This window comes from Malurus melanocephalus, unplaced genomic scaffold (assembly GCF_030028575.1).
Source record: "Malurus melanocephalus ecotype Western Australia unplaced genomic scaffold, MMel_1.1 scaffold_212, whole genome shotgun sequence".
In the NCBI taxonomy this organism is placed as follows: Eukaryota; Metazoa; Chordata; class Aves; order Passeriformes; family Maluridae; genus Malurus; species Malurus melanocephalus.
Window position 1 is genome coordinate 346749 of NW_026623444.1, and position 22458 is coordinate 369206.

Genomic DNA, 22458 nt, shown 5'->3' on the forward strand with positions numbered 1-22458 from the left:
ACATGTGAATTTACTCTGAACTGGCCTCATATTTAGCACATCATCTCTGTCAAATCCTCCCAGTTTCCCAAGGGGAGCACTTACTATTCTGTGCTTTTTGCTTGTTATTCAGAAAGATAAAATTGGAGATCTTAGACACTAGGGGGGAAAAAAAAAGCATTAAGGGGTCATGAAGGGTAATTTTTGATCACAGAGCTCAGTCACCCTTATCAGCTGAACAAGCCMAAGCAGAGCTCTGCTCCAAAGGGTACTGAACAATGCACCTGACTGGACTAATGCTTAATCGTTTTAGAATAAATGGAAAGCTTGTCAGAGGCTGTCTGTCCCTCTCATGCCAATGGCCAGGAAGCCTGGTGGCCAGGGATAGAAAGGAGAGCAAGAAAATCTCTCTGGATTCTGGCAGAGTGTTAGAGGGGCTGGCAGAGGGATTTAGTGCTGTTCCTCCTTCCTCCCTGCTGCTTCCTTGCTGCAGATTTTCCCTGGCTCTCAGTGCCAGAGAGCTGGAAGCACAGCACTGCTGCAAAGCCTTCTGAGGCACACAAACAGCTTGCTGTGCACAGGAATGCATGATCTCTAAACAAAAAATGATTCAAGAGAGAAATGTGCATCCTCCTGTGTCACAGCCAGCCCAGATGCAACCTCTGACATGCACCCAGAGCAAATTCCCAAATGCAGGTGATGCCTTAGGATTTCAGCTTCCCTATTTTCATGTCTCTGTAACSCTGTRATTCTTCAGTGTTTAATTCTTTAGTCTCCAGACTCCACAGACAGAGCTGAGCTCCTGCTGTCCCATTTTTACACAAAACAATTCCTCTGCAGCCCCAAAYTCAAGGACACCTCMCTGTGCCAGGCCCCAAGAGATGGAAACAACAGAGAATTGGGGGGAGCCAACTTGGAGTCAATGACTGCATTGGCTGCAGCTGCAAKTGGAGGATTCAGCCCCRATGWGCAAATGGATAAACTGAGAAAGGGTGAAAARCCYRTGAGCCATTGTCCAYTGTGGGTGCAGCCCCTGGGTGRGCTGGGRCTGCCCTGRATGGCCCTGAAAGCCCTGCCATAAATAGAACTGYTTTTATTCTCTGAATTTTGTCCAGCAAAATTTTAGATTTTAGGTAGCCACATTTAGRCATCACAGGATGCTTTCCTGGGCTGGWGGTCTGGGCTCTGTGTCCCTCCATGGTCTGCTCAAGGACAGGGTCACTGCTGCCATCCAAGGTGCTGTGTCATCCTTCAGGYTCGTTCAGGGAGCAAGTTCCTCGTTTCAGCTGTAGTTTTCTCACACTGTGCTTGCAGCACAGGAGCAGAGAGGGAATTTGTCACAGACACTCCCCCTTGCTACAAAATGGAGGAGCTTTTGAAACCGTGTTTTGATYGCAGCGAGGAAAAGAATTGAAAGAGCTACTTTAATTTTTAATGATTTAGTAAATTGAGTCTCCAGGTGAGGAGGATGAGAGCTTATTAGAAACTGTAAAGTGGAAAAGATAAGGGGCAAAACCRCAATGAATTTTTAAAATTTGGACATTTCTGCTTGGCTTGTTTTTCTACCAAGAGGAACTCCAAAAAGAGMAGCTTCTCTTTCTGAAGGCAGCTTTTAGAAAAGGGGGAGAAAAGCTACATAAACCCCATAAATATGATCACCTTGAGAGGAAAGCTCATTTCTTGAAAGCTCATTTCCTATGATTTGCTTGAGTTGTTCCCATTCCCTTTGCTGATCAGCAGCAGTGTCTGACCTCTGGTGTCTAAAATCAGTATCAAACATTACAAGAAATCAAAGCATCAACTCATTTCATCCAGGATTCACTCGATGGGTTACTCTTATTTTGGCCCATAGGAGATTTCAAGCCTGCAGAAGCAATTTTGGGCGGATTTCTTTAGCTGAGCACCAACAGAGATGTCACAGGAAGGCACGACTGACTTTTCCAGCAGCCGTGGAAAGTGCTGCACCATTGATTTCACAAAGAAAAGTTTCCCCTCATGTAAAAAAAAATAAAGAAAAAGAGAAAGGAATTAATGATACTATATGGCCTCATAGCAATAATGATGTGAAAGGTTTGGCAGCCACTTAAAAATATTCCAGATTTACAGATTTTATTAGAGGAGGATGGAATATCTTGTGTTGTAATTTTAGCCAGAGAAGATGTGGGAGCAGAGATACAAGTCTTCCATTTCTAAGCTCTGTTAAGATTCCAATTAATTTATTTCACATGCCAAGAGAGTGCTTAAACTYACTTCAGGGCAGGATCTTTTTTTTAGGTGCACTGGAATAAGTCCTACTGAATAATCCTCTACAGGACGCTTTTCCTTAGAAAATGACAGTAGAAATATCCATTCTTCTGAGGAACAAGGCACCTCTTTGGTGTGTGGAGTTTGGCAATGTGAATGCTCTTTTTCTTTTTAACTTCCATGCCCWTCAGGATGTTTAGATCCAGGATTTTGGGTTTGGCTTATGCTTAGCTGTAGTTCTCTGTGTATTTCACTCAAAACCTTTCCTGCCCTTAATAAAAAGTTGTGAAGCTGAAGATGAAATCATTGTATTGTCTGGAACACCTTTCCATTTAGTTTTCTGGACAAAAGATTTAATGAATGGAACCACTGTGAGGCATCAGAAAATCTCTGAAAAGGTTAGTCAGGCTGCCTCAGGGCGAGTTATTGCTGAGCTGCCGGGAGGATTAAAGATGAGAGATGAGCCTTTGCACAGCTGCCAAACAGAGTCTGAGAAAATGTGCTCCCCTCATCAGGGCCTGGCTGATCCCAGAGATGGAGAGAGCAAAAGAGCCACCACCAAGAATCAGGGATGAGCAGATGAGGAAGAGATGGGCTGAGGGAAAATAAATAATTTTTTTTAAAAAAACAACGACAACAACAACAACAACAACAAAAACAAACCCCAAAACAACAGCAACAAAAAAAAAAAATAAAACAACAATCAGAAGAAGAAATATTTGAGACTTCTGACATGAACCTGATGCCCCCAAGACCAGCCTCCAAACTCCTGGAGCAGTGTGGGACATTGCCCCAGGCTCCTGGTGGCTTAAATCCCACTCCCCAGGGTCAGTGCTGAGAGCCTTTGTGTTCAGAGAGAACTCAGGGAAGATTTGCTCTGACAAAAAGTAATTTAAAAACACAGCGCATATTTTATTGTTCTCTTAAATTTCAGATCTCTCCATTGAAATAAAACCATCTGCTTCCAAGCACTGGGTGTCCCAAGAGCATCTGACTCAGGACTTGGGTGCTCCAAAGCTGTTAAAGGACTTTAGGCTGGATCACAACATTCAGTGTTTAAAACACACAAGTCTAGAGCTGAGCAATTTTCATTTACTGCCTCCCCTGGATACAGCTACAGCTGGGGCCAAGTGACCTCACAATGTATGTAAACTTTAGAATGAGTCCCTTAATATTTTATAATATTTTATTTATTTTAAAAAAATAACTTTAATAAAGTAATTTTTATTGGCAAAAAAAAGCACCAAAAATGCATCAAGCCAGTCAATCTACTGAACTTTCTCCCTTGTCACTTTTGTAAATCTCATTACAAATAAAACAAARTTGGCAAATATATTCATATATTCACAAGGTACCAATAAAGTGGATAAATAAGAAAGAAAAATCCATTGACTAATTTCCTTGAAAACATATTTTATAACTCAGGAGAACTTACAAATCAAACATTATTGAAGCAAACCTATTGATAGGACTCTGTGCATTTTTAACTGTGCCACAAAAATTCTCGATCCAGATTTCCAAAAGCGTTTAGGGTATCCAAAAATATATTTGCACATCTCATAACGTTTTCCAGGCATTAAAAAGGTTAGGGACAAAACTTCCCCTGAATTTGAAATTCTAGCTCTTCAGAAATAGATCAGTGCATGGCWTCCTACTGAGGCGACCTGAAGTGATTATAACAGCTGCAAATCCAATGAAGTGATTATGAAATCTCACGTGTATGTGTCTGTGTAAGATTAAAAGTTTCTTTTTAACTTTCAGCATCAGGAATTGAATTTTTCCGTGCTTTGGTCTGTGAACAAAGGTAAGACATTTTTGTTCTTTGTTTTGCTTTTGAGGGAAGAGGTATTTGAGGGAGATATATTTATGCATACATATAGACACACTGAAAATAATATTCTTAGTAGGATATAAGTTAGGTAAGACAGTCCCAGAGCAGTCTCTTCTCCTTCCACCATTTACACAGAATCACAAAATGGTTTGGGTTGGAAGARACCTTAAAAATCATCTTGGTTCAACTCCCTGCCATGGGCAGGGACACCTCCCACTGTCCCAGGCTGCTCCCAGCCCCAATGTCCAGCCTGGCCTTGGGCACTCAAAGGGATCCAGGGGCAGCCACAGCTTCTCTGGGCACCCTGTGCCAGGGCCTSCCCACCCTCCCAGGGAACAATTCCTGCCCAATATCCCATCTGGCCCTGCCCTCTGGCACTGGGAAGCCATTCCCTGGCTCCTGTCCCTGCAGCCCTTGCAAATTGTCTCTCTCCATGGTTCCTGTGGGCTCCTTCAGGCCCTGCAAGGCCACAMTGAGCTCAGCCCAAAGCTTCTCCTGTCCAGGCTGAACAATCCCAGCTCTCCCAACCTTTCCCCCCAGCACAGCTGCTCCATCCCTCTGACCATCCTGCTGCCTSCTCTGGGCTCTCTCCAGCAGCTCCACRTCCTTCSTGTGCTGGGTTTTCAATCACAGCATCTCTGTGTGCAGTATTTGCCTGGGACAAACAAACATTCARTGGAAGTGGGAATGGAAAATGCTTTCAGTCCTTACCATCCTCCTTAGTGCGGGTGAAAATCTGCTCGCTCCTCACTCCATCTCCAGCTCGGGTAAAAGCCAGCACCTGGATGCTGTAGTTGGTGTATTTTTCCAGACCATCCAGCTCCAGGGACGGCTGCGTAGTAGTGACATTCTTTATCTCTCCTAACTCTATAAAATAAAAAGGAAAGGGAGTTACTGCCAAGTTCACTTTTCTCCCAGCTGTTTATACCTGCTGTGGAAATCTTGGGTGCACCAGACGAGTAACGCTTCATTATTACAGAACAGCAATGAATTATAATGAATTAAAATGAATTCATTTATGTCCTCACTTCTTACCACTTKAAGCAGACCCACTTTTCATTTCCAAACTAATTTTTTTGGTTGCAATTTTTAAAAGAATATGATGAAGAGAATTGAAAAAATTCTACAAGTAATGAGATTTTTCATAAAGAACAGATAACAAGAAGAGATTATTGCAAAACATCCCCTAAAGAAAAGAAATGAGAACATYGGTTATCTTCATAAAGATTTTCTGGTTATGAGAAAGACCATTTCTCAGAAGGAAAATGAAGAAAAAGACCTCTTTATTTTAAAATATGCAGCAAGTRCTGCTGTGAAGCACTTGATGGCAGTAATACTGACTAACAATAGATTTAAACACAGTAAAATCAGATTTACTTGCAGGAAGATGATGCACTTCATATGAATCTTGTTTTTTTTCAGCAAGCTAAGAAGTACAACGCATATGGCAAAAAAAAGCTTTAAACATATTTAGGGCAGCAAATAAAGCTGAATAAATGAAGAAAATCCAGTTTTAAGCATGGAATGAACATCATCTTTTTTCATCATGTTGTGGGACATCACATAAGAGCTTAAATATGATAACATCCACATAGGATCTGATCCAAACACTACAGGCGTAATTGTAAACACTTCATTTTATGCCCTACATGTCCACATTTTTCTGTATGCTTCTCATACATTTTTAATCTTTATTTTTAAAGGAATTGGTGGTTGATTTCCAAAGGGTTTTGAGTCTACCATTCCCAGCAGCSACAGTGGGACTCTGGGTTACATTTTCACTCTTGAGTTTCCCTTTCCTCACTTACAGAGTCCAGGATTTGCACAACAATTCAGGTTMGAGTGAACTGGGATTCTAGTGGATGAAAGAAAAAGAAGGGAGACAGCTGTGAAAAATCCACAGGACAAATAGGAATAAAGGCCTGTGCATCTCAAACCTACTAATTTGTTTAATTTACAAGAAAGGGCCATATGTGGAATTATCATCACACAATAAATTGCAGATTAGTAAAGCATGGCATTTCTCCTTTGATCCTTTCACTCAGGCTCTTCTCTGGAGCCTATTTCCCCAGGAAAATTATGCTAAGAGTACAAAACACAACAGAAGAGTCTGGTGTGGAAATAACAAGCTTTTCCCAAAAGCATTTCCTTCCTTTGCCCTCAGCTGTGGAGAAGAAATCAGGAGAAATAATCAAAAAATAAGTGACAGCGTATTGAGTAGGCAAAGAGATAACCAACCAAATTATAGTGAAAAACAGGTCTGGGTTGGTTTGTTCTAGATCCATGTCATCATTATTTATGAAATAAAATCATTCTGAATTTTGTAACTGAGGTGAAATTTSTGAAACTGAGGTGATGTAGGGTACCACAGAAAGCCTGTGATGTGCTGCAAACCCATGGTGGGAGCCTTCCCTGTGGTTCCTCCAGGCAGTTTTGCGGCTCTGGTAAGATTCTAGAAAAAATTCTTTCTCACAGGTGGACAGAACTTTCTCTAAACCAAAGAGAAAAGGGAGTGAAATGCCTTCACACCAGAGAGAAAATGATAAAAAAGCCACATATATCTTGTTAATGGGTGATGGATTGGTTTCTCTCACCTCCATCCAAGAGGTTGGCCCAGTAGATAACCCTGAATCCCTGCAGAATCCCATTCAGGGTTTCCTTTGCCAGCGTTGACCAGGAAATGGAGATGGTTTCTGGTGACGTGGCAGTGGCTTGCACATTCCCTGGAGGGCAACTGGGCACTGCAATAAGATATTCACCATTTTAACACAATGAATACAACTCAATATTCATCTTTTAGCTTTCACCTCTATCCCATTACACAATATTTAATTACCATTACACAATTTTAACAATGYAAAAAACTTATTTCTGCTACAATCCATATTTCTGCAAGTGCAGCTGTTTTCCCCAGAAGGATTTTTGATGTACTCTTTCCCCCACTTGCTGACTTGTCTTTAAACAGGCTTTTTTCTTGCTTCCTTTGAAAGATAAACGTGGCACTGAAATGTGCAGAACATTCTGTAAGCAACTTAAATTTATTTTTAAAATTTTGCAGCAAAATTTGCATCTTTGTGTACAATTCTGATATCCCTTTAAATTTGGTAGAGGGAGAAAGAAAGTGGGCACTTCTTTAAAAAAAAAAAAAACAGGAAAAAATGTTCATAAAATATTTTCACTGGCATTTAGAAAAACTTTAAAACATCAAACAAATCTAAGGCATTTTCTGTWGGCCATTTAATGCCAAAGCAGTACAGCACTATTAATATTTGTCATTGCTTTTAAAGCTTGTGGCATCTTTAATTCTGAGAGGGACTCAAAATTGAGTGACAACCACAAATAAATTCCAGAAAAAGTAAGCATGCTGAATTTTGAAGGAAAATTTCTCATTTATTATAATACTAAATACATGTATGTGTGAGCTTTTCACCTTTTGAAGTCTTTCAGTGAGCTAGGCCTAGAAATATTTGGAGTAAATAAAACCTCTCAGCCTTTCATGAAGAGCCTGCCTCAAAATCTGTGGCTCTCGAGGATTTTAGATGTCTGATATTCCATTTCCTCCATGTAAAAAGTCACATTCTAAGCTGGCACTGGTTTCAGTGCACTGRTGTTGATTTACAGTAGCTGAAAATCTGACTTGCACTGCCTTAGGATTATTGTTTGCTTTTTTACTCCTCTAAAATACTGAACCTGTGTTTTTTAGATATTGAATCATTCTCTTCTTCCACTAGAGGACTCCCTCTCATTGTCTGAGAAGTACTTTTTATGTGGTTTGAAAAAAAAAATCTAAATTGTTTCTTGGATTAGACAGGGTGAGTTTTGTCTGGAATTGCCATGATTTTTCTGTCACTGGACTGGATATCCTTGGAAAAAACACACATCTCTCTTAAAACTGACAAGACTGTGCAGTGCGAAAGCTCTGGTTAAACAGCAGATTCATTTGAAAGCAAAGGAATTCCAACAAAAATAACAATATCACTTCACCTTTCAGAGTTTCACTTCTCAAAACTATGATGAGAACACTGTGGAGCARTAATGAGATCACAAAATTTGCAAATATGTGAATACTGGAACATTTGGCTTCTTAAGGAATGTTTTGGTCTTAGTCAGCATCATTCAGAGCAGAATATATTGCATTACTAGGGTTGTTTTAAAATTAATATAAAATAAATTATTTATTTTTTGGCAAAATTAATTCACTTTTGCAAGAAAAAACAGACAAATTGGCCAGGTTCTTCTATTTTACATCTTTTTATCTAAAGTCTGATCTTTTACCATCCCTACTTTAATCATCACCAATCAAACAACAAATGCAACAGGATAAAAAATACATAAAATAATAATAATATTAAAAATATGTCTMATTAGAGCTGCTTGCCAATGACTTACCATCCTCAAGTGTTGTGGTGATGATTTCCTGAGAAGAAGGTCCAATTCCAGCCCTGTTACAGGCCTGCACCACCATGCCATACTGGGTGAATTTTTTCAGGTTATTCAGTGTATAAACCTCGCTGTCCCCAGTGGTGTCGATGCTGATGATGTTGAACTGGAAGTTTCCCCCCGCGCTGTACTCCCGATAACCGATCTGGTACCCCCGGATAATTCCGTTCTGCAAATGCTTCTTTGGGGCCTAAACAAAAAATGAAAGGTTACACATTCAGTAATGCTCCCTCCAAAATTTTTGAAATTGTTATTGTAATAACAATAATAACAGTAATGTTCCCCCTAAAATTTTTGTAAAGTAAATGAATTTAATATTCTTTTTTCCTACTTTATTTCTAGCTAACAATTCAAAAATACTCCCTGTGCATGAAGCAGCACTTTTATTAAACGATAAAAATTTCAGGTGTGTTTTTGTCAAATCTATGCATGCCTGCGAAAAGACCTTTAAATGATTCCTGCACAGTAAAATCCGATAAGGAGACATTCTTGAGTTTGAATTTATGATGTTTTGTTCTCTTATCAGGTGAATCAATCCAAGCTGAGTTGATAAGGGTATATGTGCATTACAGGCCACCATTCACTACTAACTGTGTTTTTGCCAGGAGCCCCCACCATTCACTGAACCTTTAGTGAGGTATTTATTGATCTGGGCAAGGCAGTCACAGGCGTTTATTCAGTCCCATGCATCAGGGAAATTTTATGCTGTGCTTTGAAATATGCTTCTGTTCATTTGGTGTGTAGTGTGGAAAGATGATTAGATAATGAGTGCTGAAGGCAACAATGATTTGGAAAGCAGGGTTTTGCATACTGAATAGCTGCAATAGATCTGGTGCTCAAGGATATGGACAGCACAAAATGGTTGGCCATAATTACATCCCACATTTCTCAGTYGCAGTGCAAGATTCCATATTACTGACTACTGGAAATCATTTGTGTAGTCTACAATATAAAATGTTATCTGGAGCAAAACAGGGTTTGTCAGCTCAGGGAAAAAGCCTGTTATTGACAGCAATACCTATTAAAATTCYATTTAAATAGTATTGGACTAATTTCACTGTATGATAATGTTCCAGCCTGATTTCCTATGTATATGATTTTCTATGTATGCTCATTAGTATAAGCGTTTTAATACACAGTTTGTAATCCATGAGCAAAAATCTCTTTCCAATTCTCCAAACCTCTTTCAAATTCCCARCAGATGCCCACAAGCTCATCTGTTCCATTGCCCCATAAAAAASGTTTTTGTGACACAGTTTATTGATGAGGAGCTGGACTGGCAGAGGCAGCAACTTCTATTGCTCCTACATCCCCTGAAATCTCCTGAGGAACAGATTCTCAAGAAGATCACTTCTCTGCCACAGGAAGAATTCCCTCTCTGTTTTAGGGAATTTATAGCCCACTGGCCTAAAGTCCCACTGGAGATAATAAAACCAGGGTGGGATTTGCCTTTCATTCACTACTGTCAAACTAGTGCTCTGCAAAACCCAGCATCTTCTCATACTTAAAATGTGATACTGTGTGGATCTGATTAATTGATTTATCTCCTTTTTTTCTCTCCCTCCTGCCTTGAGAAACATGCACAGGACTTGAAGGGATGATACAATTTCAATTTCCATTGTATTATTTCAGTCAGATGCAGATGATCGAACTAGTAGATTCAGTTCTTGAGATAGCAATCCAGGGATAAGGATTGTGTTTTGGGAATCTTAGAGATAATTGCTTCCTGTTTGAATATTTCTCTGGGTTTTCTGGCCAAAAAAAACCCCCAACTTCATTGGTGTTGTGGGTTAAGCTTCTTCCCCTTTCGTTCCCTTTCTTTGGGATTTTTTTCCTTTCCCATTTGTTGCTGGGATACACTAATTGCCAGGTCATCCTTTTGATGGCTGGGCTATTAATGAAGACAATGATACCTAAACGGTCTTGSTAAGCGCTCGGAGAGTGTCTGTTTTTGTGTGGTGGGGGGKKRRGGSMMYTKSYTKGSYKSYTYSSYKRRRRRARGRRGKKCTGCCCGCTGGCTGCTCCGGGGGGAGCTGGCTTGCCCTTTTTTTCTGCGGAGACCAGCACCCCTGCTCATTGGGTTCCTGCTTGCTGCACCGTGGTTTTCTCTCSTGTGCCTTGCCGGGATTCCCAGCTTCAGGGATGAACTCTGSTCCATCCCATCTYGCAGCCGCGGGATTCCTGCTCGTCTCTTTGCTGTCCTGGGTTTCTTGCTGTCCAGAGGAGCACCGAGATCGGTGTTTCCRCTGTGAGTTTTGCAGAGAAACTCTTCTCCATCCACCTCTGCCATTTYGTGTCAATCATCGGCGACRCGGGAGATCTGAGTCAGCCAGGACCCGCRCCACYGCGTCCCCTGCAGCCGCCAGGGAATCGTCGCACCCACCCTGCCCAGCCGGGAGCCAACAATGTCCCTGCCAACTGGGAYTGCAACTGCACCAAAGGRGAGGCTGTGTCTCTGTAAGGCTGTCACTGGGTTTGGGACTGGGCTGGTTGTTGCTATTGTTACTGTTACTTGTTTCACCTTGTTATACATATTAGTAAAAACWGTTATTSCCTTTTACCCATATTCTTGCCTGAAAGCCCGTGATTTTTTCAAAGCTATAATAATTCGGAGGGAAGGGGGTMAYATCCACCACTCCAAGGGGGGTYCCTGCCTTCATTGGCAAACATCTGTCTTTCAAACCAAGACAATTAGAAAAATACAAGTAATTTTATTATCAGAGCCCATTGTGTGTTACTTATTCTGAACAATTCCACAGCTTTGTGATCTTTGAATGCTTGCAGGAGGTATTTTTAGGTTGGGCTATGGGTGGAAAGTAAGGTCAGATTTTTGTTGCCGTTATTTGAGTAGATTTCATCAAAGAATCACAAAATGGTTTGGGTTGGAAGGGACCTTAAAGATCATCTTGGTTCAACTCCCTGCCATGTGCAGGGACACCTCCCACTGTCCCAGGCTGCTCCCAGCCCCAATGTCCAGCCTGGCCTTGGGCACTCGAAGGGATCCAGGGGCAGCCACAGCTTCTCTGGGCACCCTGTGCCAGGGCCTGCCCACCCTCCCAGGGAACAATTCCTGCSCAATATYCCATCTGKCCCTGCCCTCTGGCACTGGGAAGCCATTCCCTGGCTCCTGTCCCTGCAGCCYTTGCAAATTGTCTCTCTCCATGGCTCCTGTGGGCTCCTTCAGGCCCTGTAAGGCCATGCTGAGCTCAGCCCAAAGCTTCTCCTCTCCAGGCTGAACAATCCCAGCTCTCCCAGCCTTTCCTCCCAGCACATCCCTCTGACCAATTGATTGACAACAAATTGACTTCCAGACAAAAAAGCAGACACCACWCCCTCTTAATTGGGAACTTTGAAATTATACTTTCTCACTTTGAATTGAAATAAAAAGACAAACACTTCAATTTTCATTAACTTCTTCACAATTGTTTTAAGTTGATGGATTTTTTTTAAAATAAAATATTAACATTTTAGGGATTTTTATTTTCTTTTTTTCACTTTGAAATATTGTACAATATCAAGCAAACTCCAAGTCACTTCAGGACAAAACATTGAAATGTTCTGTTTCACAAAAATTCCATTGTTCCTTGTTACTGTGATCTGAATGCTTCATTTTGAATTGACCTTTTGCACACATAACTYATTTCTTGTGTATAGACACATTCTTGGTAGAAAATTGAGTGAAGCAACTTAGTGTTCTTGGGGGAAAATATTGTAAACCTTGTCAGCAGCCATAGAACATTATGAAAAAGTGAGTTTCAGACCCTGACCTTACTGCTTATCTCACGAAATTCAATATTTGAAAAACAGGGTGGCAATGACTTTTGTAAAGGATGTCATTCTATGGTTTTGTGTGTGTGTAAATAGGCATAAAGAGGAGAAGGAATATTACCCATGTATAAATTTAATGGGTTCATTTACGTAATGTAAAGTGCTGCAAGAAAAAATAATTAATATTTCCATGCTCTTTTCTAAATGAGAATACCTGTTTAATTCCCATTATTTCTGTACCAGCTTAAACAACCTAAAAGTGGTGAGCTTTATTTAAAAGCTCAGTCTGAAACYCAGTGTTCTGTGTGGACACACAGAAATTAGATTAAATAAATCACAGAACAATACMACTTTGCTTAACTGGGATTTTTTTTTTAAGAGTGGGCTAAGGCAAAACTTTAAATGAAGATTTACAGCTGAAGCAAGCTGCAGAAATGGGATTTAATACAAGATGAAAGATAATCAATGTCTTATTCCCTGCTCCTTTTGCTGTTATTGACACTGTATTTCAATAAAGTTTGCCAGCTTAAATATAAACCTGGTTTTCACCACAATCCCTTTTGCATAATGTCATCATAGGCTTTCGTGGCTAAAACTCCACATGCCTCTGAAATAAAAATTACCAAGGGCAGGTTCTTTTCTTGTTTTTTTGGCTTCCATGATAATGTAGGACTGATCGCATGGGGTATCTCTTTATTCTTAATTACATTTTATTACACACTCAATCAGTGTTTTCTGCACAACATCATAGGGACCTACCCAAAAGTTAGGACTCAGCATGGAACCAAACTGAATTATGTCTGTGGGACCATCTTAAAGCAYCTTTCTGAGTAATGAACCAAAACTCCTCTGACCTGGAGAAAGCTGCAATATGTCGAGGGACATAAATGGCTCACACCTGGTTTGGGCCTTCTTAATAGGTAAGAGAAGATTTTTTAAATCAGCTTACAAATTGCCAATCATTAAATAACTCTTCCAGTAAAGGCAGGACTACACAAACTCTAACCCTGCCCAGTGACGTCACCTTAAGATCATTCCAACTGGAAAATCCATCTCTCCCTTCAGCTCATGGGAGACCAGGTTAACGAAGTAAATATTCAATATATAATTCATCTCTGTGATTATCTTGTTGTATAAGATATTGACCTTTGCTTGTCAAGAATTCACAAATCAAATTCCAAACATGATCTTGAGGATACAACCCCAACTGATCATTTGAAATCCTTCAATATCAGACAACACCCAGAGACCAGGACACGCCCAGCTGTACTTGAAGTGTCCTTGAAGTACAAACTGAACCATATTTTAGGCAGATCTTGAAATGTAGGTGAGGGGATTCTGGAATTCTGTTTGTCCTGTAGCTGCCTGTTCACATCTACATCTATAAAATTCAATGGCAAACTTCCAGAGTCACAGACAGCAGCTGTAAACTCCAGCAGTGAGCCAGTGGTGCCTATCTTCTCTTRCTGCTTTTGAAAATATCCCCCAAAGTGAACTTTTAAAAAAAAGCAAGCAAAGCCTTTCAACCTGCCTACCCATAAATCCATAAAAGCAACTTCAGGCATAGAAGGTTGAAGGTTATAGAATCTGATCAACTTGACTTGATCAGATAGTCACAATTCTGAAGTGGTTTAAAAAAGAAAAAGCCCATTAAGCATTAATTTTGGTTTTTGCGAATCACTTTCCACTCTTTCATGGCTTAATAAACTCCTTCTTTTACGCCACTTAAGTCTGTGACTAGGGACAAATGTCCTCTGGGTTTCGAAACTATTTGTTGAAAAGCAACATGACACAAATTTAAGATGTGGACAAGATCCAAGAATCAGCATTGCATTTTTGTGACCTGTGCAGAAGAGGTTCTAAACCTGCTTTTTGAGGAATTGGCTTAAAACTACAATATATTCAATATTATACAATAAATAACCAATCACCCATAATTATTTCTGTGGTTAATAAGAAGAACCTCTTGCTCCTGACTTTCTGAATGATCCATATAAGAGGACAAAAGCCACATCATCCACATTTGCAGGAGTAATTAGCATAATATAGAAATTTATTATTATTATTATTTCACCATGCCACCTCAGCATTTAATACTACATATTTCAGAATTGTAAAAATACGGAATTATCAATGCAATATACAAGCAGTATATATCACAGCACCATTTAAAACATGGTTTAAATATCTCTGATGTAATAACAAAGGATTTAAAGCATTCTGTTGTTGTCAGAATACTGGGAAAAATCTAGAAAATGAAGTCACATGACATGCCAGATTTTTAAATAATACCAGTTGACGATATTTTTATGTTAATTGCTCTTCATTCATGTACTGTTTGGAGAGACTCATACGCTCAGTCTGTGCAGTAAGGATCTGTCCCAAAATCCATTACAATGGGAAAAATATCCCATTGGTTCAAATGGTTTGGGGAAATTTTGCCCAGAATCACAATGAAATTCTGTGAGTGCTCATTTCCTAAACATTGGGTGTTATCTCTGAAATCAGAAAAAAAAGAAATGCGAGGGGCTGTTCCTGCTGCTCTCCAGTGGAAGGTTCTTTCTTTGCATGATGCTCCCCTCAACAGCAAATATTTTAATATTTCTTGGCAAAGACATTYCTAATGTCTCTCCTAAATAAAATAACCAAGGCACAGCTGTTATAATACTCCCCTGAATGCACCCAAATACTGACAGAGCTATCTTGTCCTTGAATGTGTGAGTATTTACCTTCCAGGTGACTCTGATGCTCTGTGAAGATATGGGTTCAAGCTGCACATCCTGAGGTGGACCATCAGGAGCTGGAAAGGGGAGGAAAATGCATCAAAACTGGCCCTCACAGTCCAAGGAGTTCAACATTTCACATAAAATGTCACCATCTTAACACCCCAGTGTCACAGAGATTGGAGTCAGTGTCATATGGAAAACTTCATCCAACAAAAGCAGGACSTGGAATCTTCTGCACTCAGGCGTCATCTCTGGCCAACAGCAAAATACAACATGGGCCAAAACATARCAAACTGGTAAATAAAATGACTAGAATGGAATTAATAAAAGTGACTTCTCTTGTTTAGAGATACTCTCACAGTGGTGTTTCTGTATATCTGGAGATAGGCAAGACAAATTTTCAGTTATCAGAACCCTGTGGGTGATAAAAAAGCAGCAGAAACCATTCAAAGCAGATGAGACAGGAGCTTCTAACACAGAAGAAAAAGCAGCAGAACCCAGTTAAAGCAGGTGAGCCAGAAGCTCCTAACCCAGCCTTCACCCTGCTGCAAACTTTCCAGTGGGATTCCCTTTGTTCACTGGAAACTGAGCATATTCAGTCCAATATCAGATATTTTAAACAAAATCTTGCCCACTTTACACTCTCCCCCTCCCCAGTAAGAATTCCAGCCTGGAAATCAGACAATAAAAACCTGGCAGATGGGAAAAGCTTGTTGCTGCTCCGGCCTGAGCCAGGAGAAGTTTCATGGATCATCAACACGGTGTCAAAGCTGTGCAGGAGTCTTTAAAAGTGAATGAAAAAAAGAAGGGTCTGAGTATAAAGGAACCTCCTCATCAGCTGGGCAGCTACAAAGCAGATCARGATCAGCTGGGATTGACCAGGGAGATGTGAAGTAAATTGCTTGCTCAACGAGGTAAATCACTGCAAAGGAAAGATCTGAGGAGAGGGATGGAGTCATCTTGAGCCGCTGCAGAGGGTTCCCTTGATGCAGAATATGGCCTCAGTAAAATGTATTAAATTAAGTTTAATAGCATGACAAAGGAAGGAAAGCAATAAAAAGGGTGAGATGGGGCTGTTAGAGGTGGAGCAGCRATAAATGACAGCTGTGGTGAAAGGAACCAGAACATTTTGCTTTAACTGATKAAAGCAGAAACACAGAATATAGCCTATAATATGTTTAAGTTATTAAATACACCCTGTTCTCTGCCATTCCTGACTGTCCTGCATATGGGAAATTTCCAAAGCTTGAAAGAACTTTATTTCCATTCTTCTTGCATTAATATAAAGGAAGGAGAAAAGGAAAAAGTCCCCTGGCAAAAACGAGATCTCTGAATTTTTTGAAGCCTGACCTTGATTCTGTGCCCCTGTTGACCRAAATGAATGCCACTTCTCTGGGGTACATTACAATGTAGTGGAATTTGAGAGAAGTATGATCCTAAAAGTGGGATTTAAAATGTGCCCCTTAAAATCCCAACTTTACCGCGAAAGACCCCATTTTTTTTTTCACAGACCTGAATAGTTAAGTGCTGCCAGCACTCCAYGGTGAAATGTTAAATAAGAAGCCATTTGTTTTACATACTTAATGTCATACAGAGTTTGTGGCAAYGACATAAAGAAAGCCCAGATATCCCCATTTCCTCTATTGATTTCAATATTAGGCAATGGCCATAATGCTTCTTTTTTTTTTTCTGACAGGTATTAAAGCAAGCATGTACTGGCATCTATTTTCCAACACAGGAGCTAATTGGGGCTGCATGGAAAGAAAGATGTAGTCTGCAAGCTTTGAAGTCGTCCCATCCTTACCTATCCTTTTGCCACAGAAACCTTTTACAGTTTTCTTTGTAATAGAAATATTTCTTTGCACTATGTGTTACAGAATCTGCACCCCCTTCCCAACAGCGTGGTTGGAGCTGCTTGGTTTTTATCTTGTATTTCTTGGACCTTTATTTTTCTCCCTGCTCATTACCTTCTTTCTCATCCCCTGCACCCATGCTGTTCTCCATTGCCTGCTGTAAAAGCAGAGAACAGAAGTAAACAGTGATCAAAAAAATGATGTTACTACACTTGGTGCATCCCCTGAAATAAAAACCCAGGAGAAAAACATCACAAACTCTGCCTAAGCCTGACCTCCTCTCTCCCAGTCCTTCCCTAGGTAGATCAGTGACTTTTGAATACAGTTCCAYGCTGCTGGTCTTTTTCTCCCAACAAACAACTCCTCAAAAGAYAGCGACAAAAGGATCATTTATTCTGAAACCTGGTTACAAAGAACCGAATAAAATGTGATGTTAAGGTTCCACCCTGCTCACGGGGAAGCTGTTTTYTTATTTCAAGGCCAGCTGCTGATCTTGACAACTTAATTATTAGTAAGGAAAAACTTGGCAAGTAAAAAATACTCTGAGCATGGGTGAATAAGGGAGCACAAAAGAGCTGATCCAAGACCCACCCCTCTATTTTRCACAAGGAAAGATGGGCATTTTTGGGTTACAGATGACTCTGGTGGAAGAATGGATAGTCTGTTTTCTCYAGTGATTTCACGTTTTCTTTGAACAAAGGAAGAGAAAATCTCTGATCAAAAAATAAATATTTTGCAAACTATTCACTGTTAAATCTGTTCACTGCAGGCTTTCCTTCTGCTAGGATGAAAAAAGAAACACAATTTATGTTGTCTCCGGCTTATCCCTCTTTCCATTGTGAGCCCTTGGGTCTTGTTCTACTCAGAAAGTCCCACAGAACCAAAACCATGTTCTCCTGACAATGGGGTGTGCTTTCATTGTGGGAAATTCCCTGAGAAAACAAGTGGGAATTAGACAGCTTTTTTTTTTTTTTCACAGGAGCCAAATTGAAAATCAGTCTCTGGGTGTTCAAATCCAAAACCAACACAGATCTTGAAAGAAGAGGAACTTTCTCTGTCAGGACACGGTTACCAGGTTGTCCTCTCTAAAACCCAAAAAAAGTAAGCAGTGCTGACTTAGCATAAGAGAAAGGAAGGCAGAAATTCCATGTACACAAGAGTGGCTTCAGCCTCCAAAGGGAAAAATCCCACATGCCTGGACCACATACAGAAGAATAAAAGGTTAAAGGTAAAAATAAAGGTTGGACTCRATGATCTCAGAGGTCTTTTCCAACCTAAATGATTCCGTGATTCTCTAATAAAACACAACAGAGAACAGGGGGATGACATTAACAAGTGATAGCCGAGAGACTTAAACAAAAAACAGAAAAATAAATGGTGGGTTGGTTGAGTGAGGGAATATTCAAATGGAAATTGGGTTGAAGGAGGGAATACTCAAATGAAGATTTGAYTCATGTGGATCAACATTCTCAAATGGGAATAATTGAAATTAGTTACCTACATTAATATCTAGGCATCTAAGGAAAGCCACAACACCCACAGGGGAGGAACCACCACTAAAAATAGGATGCTGCTGACTGAGTTGCCTCACTGGAGATACAGGTACGTTATCCCCAGCATCACAAGCTGCAATGTTGGAGCACAATGTCTTCTTTGACCACTAGATGCCACTGAACAGCTTTAATTACAGCCCTGCACTAGGAAATTGCAAAAGTCACGATATTCTATGGGAATAACTCAGTGTTCCTTTCGCTGCAGCTGTAGCCACAAAGGCAGCATTTCATGCAACARTTCCTGACATCAAAGAGAGATCATTCCCACAGAATTTAAAGGCTGCAAGGCCAGGGCATACCTGCTTCATCAGTGGTGATGGTGAGCTCGTTGCTGGCCTCGCTCTTGCCGATGCGGTTCTTGGCGTACATGCGGATGTTGTAGGTGGAGGACGGGTGCAGGTCAATGATGGTGGCTTGGTTTAGCTGAGGGGAAACGTCTCTGGTTCTCTGGACAGAATCCCAAGAGTCTGTTTGATCAGAAATATGAATAGAAACAGACAAATAAATGGTGGTGTTGATGTGGGTAATACAAGCATGARGTTAAACTGTTTCATGCCATCACTGTGTTAATCCAGAAGACATTTTGMTGCAAGCAAATCCTGTGATCCCCTTCCTTGACAGCACTCCCAACTGCTCCAAGAGTGGCGCCAAGAGCAATGGGATCTTAGCCTGGTGTCGTCAGCAAATTCAAGGAAACAACTACCCTGCAAGGAGCAAAGATTCCTCAGTTTTGGGAGTGTGACCATGCTGAGTTTCTTATCATTGGTGTATTAGAACAGCTGCATAAAAATGGGAGCTGCTGCCCCAAAAGGATCCTCACTCAGTGACAAAGTTGCTTGTGCATGGAAAAAAGGGAGGGAAGTGAGTTAATAAATGGAATGACCCAGAGGAACCCTCATTGCTCTCTGCAATTCCCTGATAGGAGGGTGCAGCCGGGTGGGGGTTGGCCTGTGATGAGCGGACAAGTGATGAGAGGACACAGCCTCAACCTGCACCAGGGGAGGGTCAGGRTRGACATCAGCAGGAATTTCTTCATGAAAAGGGTGGTTAAGYATTGGAAGGGGATGCCCAGCCAGGTGGAGGAGTCCCCACCCTAAAGAAGGCCTGGAGGTGGCACTGAATGCTCTGGGCTGGGTGACAAGGCRGGCATYGAGGTATCTCACCAGATAAGGCTCCAGCTCATCCAAGATTTGCCACCATTTCATCTCCTCGTCAGACACCTCGCTGTCCCCCACTGCCAGCCCTGACCCCGCTGCTGTCCCCTCCTGCTGCCCACTGAGGGCCTGGGCTCCCAGCTGGGCACACGAGGGGCTGGGGGTGCTGTGAGGGGCACGCACTGGGGTCTCTTCCCTTTCGACTGTAGCTGCTGCTTCTATTTCTACAGCCATCCATTGCAGGGCACACACTTCCTGCAGGTGCTGCCTCAGGCCTGATCTGCAGCACAGCCTGGCTCAGGATCTCCATGGGGATCTGGACAGTGAGGCCTGGCTGCTGCACCCCTGCCCGGGGTGTTGAATGGGACACTGGGTGTGCTTTGTGTCCCTGCTGATGGCAGCTCCTCACTGACCACAGAAGGAGCTGCTGCCTCTTCTTCCTCCAGAGTGAGAGGATCAAGGGGCTGCTCCTCCTCAGCAGCTCCAGGTGGGGCAGCAGCAGCTGGCTCGGCCTCTGTGGGACTGCCTGGGGCAGGGTTCAGGCTCTGTGGGACTGCCTGGGGCAGAGGAGGTGCAGGGCAGGGCTCAGCCTCTGCTGCCATCTCTGTGCCCACGGGGCTGGGAGAGCTGGGCCCCTCCAGGGGACAAGTCTGGGGCTCCTTCCTCCTCACTCAGCAGGTGCAAGGGTCTGTCCCAGATTTTGGAGCTGATGCCATTTGTCCATTGGGACAGCTCCTGGCTGCTCACATGTTGTTTCCCTTAGGATAGCTTTCCATCATGCACATCTTCCCATTGGGGCAGCTCTTGGGSTCCATTTTCTGGTCCTTGTGACAGCTCCTTGTCGCTGCTGTCTCTCCCTTGGGACAATTCTGCTTCTCTCCAGTACTCCCATGGGGAAATGTGGGAGTGCACATCTTCATTCYATGGTGAGAGTTGTGGGTTCCTCTCACTTTCCCAAGGGGACAGATCTTGGACATGGTCCCATTGGGAATCTCTGGAACACTTGCATTCCTCTGTAGGGACAACTCCTGTAGGGATGTCTCTTCTTCTTCCCATCCTAGCTGCTGCTGTCCTCTCAAATCTACTTCCCACTTGGGCACCTCTTGTGTTGTCACAYGTTCTTCCCATTCCCACACCTCTTACTCTCACCACATCCTTCCCACAGCAGCTCCCAGACTCTGACAGATACTCCCTGTTTGTAGAGCTCTTGGTGGGTCCCTTCTGGGAAATTTCTCAAGCTCTGACATGTACCTGGTGTTGGTGCAGCTCTCAGCTCCTCCTGGCTCCCCGTGGGGAAATGTCTTGTACTGTCACTGCTTGTTCTGTTTCCTATGTCTCTCCCATTGTCGCATTTTCCCACTGGGAAGCTCTCGGTCCATGTTGCCAAAAGCCTCTCCTGCTGCTCAGTSTCTGACAGGGGCACGCCTGATCTGCCCACTGCCCCAAGTGCCCACTGGGGRCCTGGGCTTCCAGCCAGCTGGGCAAGGGACTGGCCGACCAGGAATTGGAGTTGGCTTTGTCCATGATATCGTTAAGACTTCTGTATCCTGGGAGTTACTTCCTCTTTGAAGTGCAGGTCTCCTGGGACTGGGCACCCCTGCCCTCTGTTCTCCTTTTATACCCTCGAGGGTGCTCAGGCCTTGGCAGGGRCTGCCCAGGGAGCTTTGGAGTCCCCATCCCTGGAGGTGTCCCAGGAAGGGCTGGAGATGGCACKGAGTGCTCTGGGCTGGGGACAAGGTGGGCATCGGATCCAGCTGGGATTTGATGATCCTGGAGGTCGTTTCCAACCTCAGTGATGCTGGGATTGTAATGGAGGGCTCTTAGACTAGCAGGGATCACTCAGAAAGTTTGGTCCCAAACTCACTCTGAGCCTGAGCTTGGAGCACTCAGGGCTGGAGCTCAGCACGTTTCAAACTGCTGCTGTTTCCCCAATTCATGTTAGATTAAAGGAGCTGCTTAATGCAAGGGAAATATCGAACCCTCTGTTTGTCTGTCTGTAAAAGGAAGAGCTCACTGTTATTATTCATGCTTACTGTTCATCTGCCTGTTGTGTTTATAACAAATTATCCAGACATATAATAGAAACAGGGGTGAAATCAGCTTTTTCACTCAACTATTTAATTGCTGCAAATGAAATAATAGAATGTATCAGTTTAAAGCATCTAAATTGTGAGTTGGTATCCTTCCTTTCTGCCTTACTGCAGGCACTGTTCCCCCTTTAACCTCTGYAGCATCCTCTGGGTTTGGCCCTGGAGGCTCTCAGGGGTGTTTTACAGATGGGTCACTCTGGGCAGGGTTGMAGAAATCTCAGCAGATAACAAAGATGAGTTTAAAAATAGAAAGCTCACCCAGATACAAAATATTTGCAGAAACTGTGAATTGTTTTGTAAGAGCTTGCTGGAAGAGRCACAAGTTGTCACTTGGCTGGTTCCAGGGCCTGTTTGCTTATCCAGGTGGCTTTGTTTAAACTCAAAATATTTAGGAATCAGACATTTTAATGCTAACCAAAATCACTTGAATGGGTTTTACTTTGGTAACTGAGTGTGTCACAGCTTCYTCTGTGGGATACTTTCAGGCAAGGAGTTTCAAAAAATACCTGCTTGGTACGGAGATCGTGTTAACTTTCCCTTGAGGATGATGAGATTTTCTTTTAACATGATCTGTATCTTATCAAATTGGTTTAGTTTTCATTTGGTGGTTTAAAATACTGACCTCTGAATGGCAGGACTTTCTAGTCCGTACTAGCTACTGAAATTAAAGGAAGAAATTTGAAAAATTCTGATCATTCTTAGCAGGTTAAGTAAGGAGAAGGAAAGGGAAAGGAAAGGAAAGAAGGAAAGGAAAGGAAAGGAAAGGAAAGGAAAGGAAAGGAAAGGAAAGGAAAGGAAAGGAAAGGAAAGGAAAGGAAAG

General features: G+C 42.1%; 1 protein-coding gene across 1 annotated transcript in view; it reads right to left on the minus strand.

Moving 5' to 3' along the window:
* Positions 1-22458, minus strand: part of DSCAM (DS cell adhesion molecule) — a 368029-nt gene that overhangs the window by 78364 nt on the left and 267207 nt on the right. The window contains exons 15-19 of the mRNA XM_057373994.1: positions 18694-18861; positions 14992-15062; positions 8444-8684; positions 6649-6795; positions 4766-4921 (exon numbers count right to left, since the gene is read on the minus strand). Coding sequence (XP_057229977.1) covers positions 4766-4921; positions 6649-6795; positions 8444-8684; positions 14992-15062; positions 18694-18861 — 783 coding nt within the window. The remainder of the gene's footprint in view (positions 1-4765; positions 4922-6648; positions 6796-8443; positions 8685-14991; positions 15063-18693; positions 18862-22458) is intronic.